General features: G+C 29.7%; 1 protein-coding gene across 2 annotated transcripts; it reads right to left on the bottom strand.

Moving 5' to 3' along the window:
- Window positions 1-5464: 5464 nt before the first annotated feature.
- LOC105110308 (pentatricopeptide repeat-containing protein At3g26630, chloroplastic) lies at window positions 5465-8909 on the bottom strand. Of its 2 annotated transcripts, none has more exons than XM_011005302.1 (2): window positions 7198-8909; window positions 5465-5865 (listed from the first exon to the last, which is right to left on the bottom strand). In XM_011005302.1, exon 1 carries the CDS (start codon window positions 8723-8725, stop codon window positions 7250-7252), a length of 1476 nt encoding a protein of 491 aa, XP_011003604.1. In that variant the 5' UTR covers window positions 8726-8909; the 3' UTR covers window positions 5465-5865; window positions 7198-7249. The 2 variants fall into 2 exon arrangements, with proteins under 2 accessions (XP_011003604.1, XP_011003605.1); XM_011005303.1 differs by lacking the exon at window positions 5465-5865 and adding an exon at window positions 6492-6677.
- Window positions 8910-10456: the final 1547 nt, after the last annotated feature.

Raw genomic sequence — 10456 nt, 5'->3', positions numbered from 1 at the left:
CAAACAAAAATCCATTTCTTACCTTCTCAACAAACAAACAGACTTAACGATGGAAAAGATCCAGAAAAGCAACCGGATAAGAGAGTAAAGAAAACAGAATTATTACCCAAAGGAACAAGAAGATCGGTCAAAGAGTTGTAATTCATGCAACAAAAATATTGAAAATATTTACAAAGCTGAGGAAACCCTACAAAGATAAGAGCTCTCTTAAACCCCACTCTCTACTTATATATACATTTATTCTTGAAGAAGGCATAAAAAGAAAACCCAAAAGAATAAAGCAAAGCTTATAGAAGTGGTGGTGCAAGAAAGAAACCATGAGGGAGGGAGAGGGTGGGTGGGTTATGATGCCCCCATGTGTGTGCTTTGCATAGAAAAGTGTGTATTTGTTTGTGACATAAGCTATTTAAAAAAATTGCCAAAGAGGAGAGATACATCAGCTTCAGAAAAAGGATCCATGTTGTGGGTGGGGAATAGTAAAAGTGGGACCCTTCCATCCCTCTTTTTTTCCCTCCTGTGGTCCTATCCTATAAAATATATTGCCTTTTCCATTGACTTCTCTTTTACATCCTGTAAAATATATTGCCTTTTCCAATAACTACTCTTTGACAGGCTCCTTGCCATTTGGTCACGGGATAGCAGTGCAAGTTCACGGAGGAGGAGGTGGCGGAAGAGGATTCCTAATTTCGCTTTGCACTCTTGAAAGCTTCCTTACCTTTTTGTTTGCTTTTATTTTCATTAAAATAAAAACCATTTTTTTATGTGTTTTCATCCCACGAGGTTAACATGATTATAAACCTCTATTAAATAAAATATATAGTATATAAAAAACAAAATTCTTTTTATATACATTATAAATTATTACAAATATATTATTTGTATATATTAATTAGAGTGTGAAAGTTGACCAATTATATCCTTATTAGGTTTCCCAATTATATTCTTATTGGGTTTCTCAAAACACATTACACAATAAAAATAATAAGTTTAAAATATTTTTGAGATTCCTAATGATCTTGTTAGACAAATTTGTAGGGTTTCTTGAGATACACACATGTAATGAAAATGATAAATTTAAAATTGTTTGAGGTTTATACAAAGATTGTCTAAAGATATGAACTTTTTTTTTGTTTTGAATATATGTTTCAAAATTGGTTTGTCGCAAATCACAAGTTGTCTAATTGTCCAGCCTTTAATAATAATCTATATGAATCACTAGTGAGAAATCTTTTCAATTCTTTTAGGAGAGAGGGATTTATATAACTTAGAGAGCTAGCTATTTTCTATTATGTTCTAGGTATTTAAGTATTGTACTTTACTCATTTTTATCACCATTTACAAGAAATAAGAGGCATGGTATTTTATTTATAGATAAACTTGAAAATCCTATAAATAACAAAATATCAATTTGTTCCCTGACTAATATCAATTTGTTTATGTTTAACAACCAATACTTTAACATCAATCCAAAATATTAATTATATGTGTTTAACTACTAATTGGATTGATGAAGGTCGGAACTTGAATAAAAAAATTTAACTGCTAATTGGATTAATGAAGGTTGGAACTTGAATAAAAAAAATTCTAAACTTTTATTAAGTTTCTAATCATTAAGGTGAAACAATTGACCAAGTGATTGAGATTTGTTTGTTGGAATAAAAAATCGATAACATTTTAACAATTACAATAAACAATGCAAGTTCAAATAATTTAATAATAAAATATTTGAAGAGATTAACAAGTGGCTAGATAACTAATATAATGTCAAGTGACTTCATGCATATAAGATGTTGTAAACATATTATCAATCCTATTGTATGTGTAGGATTGAAAGATATTAATGATTCAATGGATAAGATTCAGAATGCAATAATGTTTGTTATATTTTTTTATTTCTAAACAACTTATTTTTAACCAATGTGCAGAAAAGTTGAACATTGGGAGTAAAAAATATGTTTATTTGGATGTTGTAAATAAATGAAACTCTACATATATGATGCTAGATGTTACAGCTAAATTTGATGAGGGTTTTATAAGGTTAGAAGAAACTGATCCTAGATATTTAAGATACTTTGATGTCGATTCAAATGGGAAATAAAAAACACTTAGATCCTCATGTTTTAGAAGATTAGAAAAAGGCTAGATTTTATGTGAAGTTCTTAAAACTATTTTACATAGTTACATTGAAATTTTCTAGCTTGATGTATATGATATCTAATTCATTATTCCATGAATTGATTTCTATACATACAAACATATCCCAACTTTGTAGAAATGTAGATGTTTATGTAAGTAAAATGGCTAAGAATATGATGGCAAAATATAAAAAATATTGTGGGGGATTAAGATACACAATTATTTGTTGGAAGTGGTTATTGTGTTAAATCTACATTTAAATTGAAGTACATGAGATTTTATTTTGGGAGATTGTACGATGTTGAAGAGGTTAAAACTTTTACAATAAAGATTAAAGATACTTTTCTGAGGTTGTTTAAGTATTATATGAACATTGAAAAAGATGTTTAGGTTATTCATAATGTATGAACTAGTATAAATAAAGATGTTAATGTTGATTTAATGGTGGTAGATGATATATTAAATGACTTAGTTTCTCAATTCAAAAAATATTTAGGGGAAAAAGGTTGTGTTTAAAGAAAAATAAGGTTGAGAGGTATTTAAGTGATGATTGTGAGGATCTTAATGATTTTAAATTAGATATTTTAGATTAGTAGAGATACAATATTTCAAAATACAAGATTCTTTTAAGGTGGCACAACATATGTTAACTATCCCGACATATTAGATAAATTTCAAATCTCTTTATACCCATCAACAATACAAGCACTTGTTTATTGTTAAAATTGATTGTGTTTAGCATCAATTCCAATCAACATCAGAATCTTTATGAATTATATTGAAAATTCTAAGATGATTTAGTCAGTTAATTTCTCTTACAAATTTAAATGCAGTTATTTTATAATTTATTTACGTATGTTTAATCTAACATTTTAATTTATAATTTTGTAGAATTTGGTGAAAATTTAAAAATCTAAACTAATTGTAAGTAATATTCATGACGTTATTGCAATCCTTGAATATAATTGTTTTGGGTAATTGATTTACTTTACCTTGTTAATTCCCTTTAAAATTTTGCATTGTTAATTTTTTTTAATAGTCGAACTCTAATATATTACTAATTTTCTAGTGTTTTTTATAGTATTATCCTTGCTGGAATTTTTGGATGTTGTTGTTGCTAAAAAAATTTCTATAAACTATGCTGAATATTTATAATAATTTATTGCTGGCTACAAATGTATCCGCTCACTAATATTAACTTTTCTAGTGTAAATAACTTTTTGAATTTAAGGTGTTTAAATTTGATCATGTATTTTTTATATTGCATTGATTTGGATTTTGCACATTAAAGATAGCAACATGGAAACATTTCAAATTCATTGAAGCTTATATATATTTTAGGTTTACGGGGAAAGTTAGATTAAAAAAAATATTAATCTACTAATTTGATTAAAAAATCTTATGACAAACTAAAGCTAACAAGAAAAATTTAAAGTCCAATTTAATATAAGCCCAACAAATTAAACCTAACAAGAAAATTTTAAATAGTTTGAATAAAAAGCTTACAAATTAAACCCAACAAAAAAATTTTAAAACCCAATTTAATATAAGTTCATTTAAGAAAAATTTTAAAAAACTCATATATGACAGGATTAGGTTTCCTGATTTTATGTTAAAAAAACCAAATATTACCAGACTGAACCAGTTTGATTTGAATCAAATTTCTATTCCGTTTCATCTATATTTTTCAAAATCAATCTAATTCTGTTTGGTTGGTTTTTTTTGTCCAAACCAAACTAAACCATAAATAGCCCTAATTTAGACAATTAAGCTATTTATTTGACCAATTAAATTTTTAAAATTATAATTTAACCTCCAAAATTTAATTTCCTTAAATTAAATTCCTAATTGAACTAAAAAGTTAATTTTTCTTATAATTAAGCCTTTAATAAATTCTACGAAACCTGAAAAATTCCAAAAAAAATGTTAGGTGTAACAATTCTTCAAACTTGAATATTTTGATCCATCTTAACTAATTTTTTATAATTTTTTGGCATTCTTTATATTCTTCTCACTTATATATATTCTCCAATTTTTCTATTTTTTTGTACCTTTTTTTTAATTTTTTTGTTTTTATAATTGGGATCATAAAATCCGCAACAACAAAAGCAAAGACTAATAAGAGAAAAATTAAAGATCGATAGATAGATAAAGCCTAATTATAGATCATTGCTCTAATGCAATTGATGAGAACATGGAGGGTAAGAATCCTAACCAATGATCAAGATAGAAAACAACACAAAAAAATTAAAATCATGTTGATAGAAAACTTGACCCAATAATTCTCAAACTAAGGAACTAAAGTTATTAGATGAATAACTCCAAACATTTGATTATAAAGAATAAAAAACTAGGAACTATAAGGATGAACACCATAAAAACATTTAATTCTTGATAAGTTCTTAAGAGTTCAACGAAGAACTAGGTATGAATGTAAATAAAGACAATTGATTTATGTTTAACGTCATAAAAAGAGTTAATTCTTGATAATTTTTGAAGAGTTCAATAAATAACCAAATAAATAAAGACAATTGGCTCGCTCTACGCTACATGTCAAGTTAAAAAAAATTGAATGTAGAAAGGAAAGAATTTGAATGTAAAAAGGAATGTTCAAGTTATAGGAAATTCCTTGATAGTGTCATAAAAATCATCCTAGTAGGTCAACCATAAAACCTTCCAATCTAATTATCTACCTAGCCCAAGTTTCAAATTAAATTGTGTAGAAAAAGCAACCAAGATGACAATTGGCGCGTGTGCTTTGGATCAACTCAGATCAACCCAGGTTTACTTATCAAACCCGCAACTCGAATCATGAACTTCACTAGATTTAATAATTTTATTATTTATTTATTTGATTATATGATAACAAAATAGATGTTTGTAAAATCAAACACTAACATAATGTTAGAGCTTCTTTTTTATACTACAATAACCCCACAAAAAATTAAAACAAATCATAAAACTCAATTCTTAATCAACTCAATAAAGATGAAATTGAAAATAATTAATAAAAAAACTAAAGAATAAAAAAAATGACTTGAGTTAATAATTCTAATTCCTGATATAAATCATAAACTTACTAAATTTAATAACTTTATTTTTTAAAAATTATTTTTTATTTAATAATACAATAACAAAATAAATGTATATAAAATTAAGCATTAAACTAATACAAGAATGTTTTTAGAAATCATGATAATCTTCACAAAAAAAATCATGAAACTTAATTTTTAATTAATAAATAAAATTTAAAAAAAAACTAAATTACAAAAAAAATCATGTTTTTAGTTTTTTTTTTTTTTTGTATTTTATGAGCTGGTGAAAAATGAATTAACTTCTATTTCAGTTTTTATTAATAATTAATTAATATTTTCTATAAAAATAAACTGTTTGTAGGTTCATTTACACAGGCATATACATCTAAAGAATAGTTTGGCAGTGTAATGGCTGTTTGACATGATACATGAGTATAAATCCGCACAAACACCAATGTATATCCCCACTTGAAAAGAGAGGAGCGGAGCACCATTCAAGGGTCAGCAGATGACATCGATCCGTATCTCTAATGCTGAATAACACGCACGAGTTGATAAGGTGGTGACTGTCAAAAACCAAACCTATTCTGATACTTCCGGTGATTTGAGGCTCGGGAAGGCTCCAGAATCCAGAATCCAGATTGTTTAGCAAAGAGGTTGTAGAATTTGGACACTGTAATACAGAAGATTATCCCTAACACCAAAAACAAAAGCAAACCGTTACTTTTGTATCATTGACTTCAAGAAACCGGAGATTTGAGGCACAAGTGCAAAACCGTTCCAGAAAAAGGAAAATACATGGGATATTAGCAGATTTTATATCATTGACATCAAGAAAAATGTATTGAGCACAAAGCAGAGCCATCACTGAACAAATTGTGCCACAGAAGTGCAACAATGTAATTTCCATGCCCAGTAGCTCAGAATTGGATAACATTTCCATGCTTTCTGAGGTGATAAAGCTCTGTTTCAACATGCAGCAGAATGAAAACTACAGAAATTAATATTATGACTCCCTGCTAAGGGATTAATCAAGCAAGCAAATCTGTTACTTGAGCTCACAAGATGACTAAAGAGATGAAATTTTAGACACTTGCAATAAACAGGTTCCATTGGCGAACTGTTTAGCCACTTGTGCACTGACGGGTTGCTTTAGGTGATAGAGACATCATTCGAAACAAGGGCAAAAAATGCTAGGAAAAAGCCAAAAAATCAAGGTCAAGCAATGCATGATTAAACTGAGCATAACATGACTAAACTAAAAGATAGGAACAATCCTAATCTATGATAATAAGGAAAAGAAACGGAATAAGCCAATTGGAAAATTCGAAATTATCATATGAATAGATTCCAGGTTAACTGTCTTCTCATCATAGTACATAAAATTGAAAGAATTCGAACCCAAACTTAATGTTAATATCAGATACTTGTGCTGCTACTCCAAACATCACAAGTGAGAAGCTTGTAGCTCAACATGCAAAAAGGCAAAACTATCCTGCATGCAATCTGTTTATTTAACAAAAGCATTACAATCATTGATTCTGTAATACAGTAGTAGATTTAACAGGTTTAAAGGTTTAATGGACATGGAGCAATTTCTTTTAAACTTACAATACCAAAGCCATCGTTTCAAATATCTAATATTGAAAAGCAAATATGTTAAATGGTTAATGTGTATCCAACTAATCAGTGTGTCAAACCTGTACCATCAGTATATTCATTCGAACTCAAATATCCTTTAAATACAATAATAGTACCACATATTGCAGACAAAAACAATGGTACATTAATATACAGCCAAAATAGCAATGGCATCCATCTCTAGAAACACCCTTGCCGAGAGAAGCCCCCCACCACCTTCCCAAAAAACATGCTGGACAAGCTTTCAAAAAATAGAAAAAAATCTTTTCCAAGCTATTCTACTTGCAAAGCTCCAGAAACAGGTGTTTATGTTTTGGAGGCTAAATCTTTGCCAAGTGCAAGAGACAAAAATGTAAATGGCATAACAAATTTGTATGGAACTCACATTTTCTGCAGCATTGAAAAACAATAACATGGTCAAAACCCAGCCATTGAAGTCAACCGACATCCCATTTGAAGCCCTGAAGCTGATACTGGGACATATGTTCTGTTCGTGTTTCCCAGTACTGCAATTCTTCGTCTTGGTACTCCCAAGAATTTTCTGTATCATCAATATCATCGATTAACCTTGACTTGTTCCATGCTGCTGCAACATCGTCACTCAGCTCCCTTGGCATGCCCTTCACTAATTCGTCCAGTGCATTCAACAAGTTGGCACGACTATATAGTTCAATCATACAAGTATAATGTTCTACAACAGGGGTTATCCCATAGTGTTCTCTCATATATTTGAAGTACATATCACCCTCTCTTACTTTGTCAGTCTGTAAACAAGCGCATATGACACCTACAAAAGTGATTGCATCTGGCCGTACATTTGCCTCCTCCATCTTTGTAAAAAGAGAAAGGGCCTCCTCCCCATATCCATGCACCCCCAAGCTAGTTATCATAGCATTCCATGTAGCTAAGCTTTTTATTTGCATCTCGCGAAATACTTGCCTGGCATCATCCAAACTGCCACATTTGCTATACATGTCAATAAGAGCAGTCCCAAGGAAAGCCCCAAGGTCGAACCCGTTCTTGAGTGCATAATCATGAATCCATCTACCCAATTTAAGACTACCCAACTGGGAGCACGCCTTTAACAAATTAACCAGAGTAAACTCATTGGGCTTCACATTAGCAAGCAACATTCTCCAAAACAATTCAAACGCCTCATGAGGTCGTTGGTTCCTCACATACGCATTAATTATTGCCGTCCAGGAAACGACATTGCGTGTTGGCATTTGATCAAAAGCCCGTCGAGCAGCATCCAGATCTCCACAAACAACAAGTCCTGCAATAAAAGTGGTCCACGAAACCACATTTCGAACACGCATTTTGTCAAACACCTTGCGTCCATAGCCCTCATCCCCGCAGCTGAAATAAAGATCCATCAAAGTGTTGTACAAAAACATATCCTTTGAAAACCCAGTTTTAATAGCAAGGCCATGGACCTCTTTCCCTTTTCTGATGGAACCGGAGGCCAAGCACGCCTTAACAACGAAAGGGAAAGTGAACTTATCGGGAGGAAAGCCACGGCGAATCATGAGGTTATAGAGAAGGAGAGCTTTCATAGAATATCCATGAATAGTGTACGTCCTAATCAAGAAATTCCAAGTAAAAGTATGGGGTTCTTGAACTTGATGGAAAAGTAAAGCAGCATAATCCAATCTCCCATAAGAAGAACAGAGGTGGATCAATTTCCTAACAAGTAATTGATTAGCAGATAGGGCATTGCGGATGATCTTACCATGGACAAGTTTGAGATGATTGAAACTGGTGCAGTTTTGGAGTAAAAGGAGAGCTTCAGCAGAACCAAACTTAGGCCAATATGTAGAACTAGTGTGATAGTGAGAGTTCAAGAATGGGCTTCTTCTTCTGCTGGATATAATAAGAGCATCAGGTAGAGTAGACGAAAGACATGCGACCATTATTCTTTTCACCGCTGGTTTGGTTGTTGGACGCTTCACCGCTCTGCCAGCTGCGTATTGACTGCAGTTTGTTTATTCTGGTAATGTTGTAGTGGAATAATATTATTGTCTGGCGATAATCCTCGGCCTCACAGATCGCACGGAAATTATCGCATGATTTTGGATAGTGTACTGAGGATTGAGCGAGGCCGTGTCACCTTTTCCCTTTTTAGTTCAACAAAATTTAAGCATGATAACCAATTTCTCACGAAAGTTAATTTGGAGATGATTTAATTTAACTTCATTGGTTAATTTTGACTTGATTAATAGACAAAATTTATTAAATTTTTTTGAATTTTTCCTAATATTTTTTTTAAATAATGTTATTTTAGTAATTTTTTAAAAATAAGTATATTTAAATTAATCTACTTAATTATAAATCAGATTTAAAAAATACATCAATAATTTTTTTAATTTACAAAAATAAAAATACATTAAGTCATTTTTCATTGTATTAGGTAAAGGAAAATGTTTTAATATTGTATCATTTTAATATGAGCAAAGACTTTAATGAAAATTAATAAATATTACTAAATGATGTACTAGAAGTGTCAATTAAACCTATTGCAAGGTAAAAAACAAAAAAACAATTATAAATTAATTCAAATATTTAGACCAAATCAAACATCAAGGTAAGTTCAAAAAATAATCATACTTTAATTAATATAATCCACATATGAGAATAAATTGGAAAAGCCTAATAGCATACACATTGAGCGAGCAAGAAATCCTGGTAGCTTGCGGATTGGATAATAAGAGGAGGTTTTAGGTTTTTTTTTTATAATATATATTTTTATGTTAACAAACATAATTTTTTATTTGATTATTAGATCATATCATAATTTTCCCATAAATTTTAAAAGTTATGTTTCTTATAAGATTAAAATTTCATAGCAATTAAATATTAGGAAGGCTTTACAATAAAGACCATAAGTTACTGAGTGGGAATTGCATTATTTTTCTAGTTGGTTTATGATTATTTTTTTCTATTTTATTTATAATTTTTATTTATTTATTTTTCAAACCTTATTTAGGACATTATACCTAATATAAATAAAGTTTTTTTAGCTTGTATTTAGGTTTTCTTTTGGGGGAGATTGTCTATTATTCATAAATAATATTTTATGCGCGGTAAGGTTACTCATATTCTTGGTTCTTCATCAAATTCTTCTGGACTTATTAAAAATTAACTGGTTTTGTGGCGTTCATCATTTATAAACTTCTAGTTCTTAATTCTTTATAATTAGTGGGTTAGGGTATTTAGACTTGATCAAATAATTGATATTTTTTTCTCAAGTGTAAGAGTGTCCAAATAATAAATAAACCTGAAAAATTAGGGTCGATCCATAAAGTGGTTAATGATAAAGAACCATAAATACTAAAAGAAACCAAGTTAAAAAGATCTAAAGTTGTGATATTAATGTAAAGATTTAATAGAGATAAAATAATTTTAAGGTTTAGAGGATCCATTAATAGTATTTTAAATAAATATAGTTCAAATTATTTCAATTACTCAACTAGAAACTACACACAAAGAAAGTTTCAAACAAATGATTTATCATTAATAACTCATTTTAAGTTATTAATATAATTATATTAATAATCTTATTTGAGTAATGCCAACACTTGTACATATTGTTGACACGACTGAAAGATTGATGTCTTCTCCTAAGTGCAGGAGTGTCGAAGTAA

The sequence above is a fragment of the Populus euphratica genome, unplaced genomic scaffold, assembly GCF_000495115.2.
Source record: "Populus euphratica unplaced genomic scaffold, PopEup_1.0 scaffold245.1, whole genome shotgun sequence".
NCBI lineage: Eukaryota > Viridiplantae > Streptophyta > Magnoliopsida > Malpighiales > Salicaceae > Populus > Populus euphratica.
The sequence above is the reverse complement of the archived record's forward strand: the minus strand, read 5'-3'. Positions and strand labels throughout refer to the sequence as shown.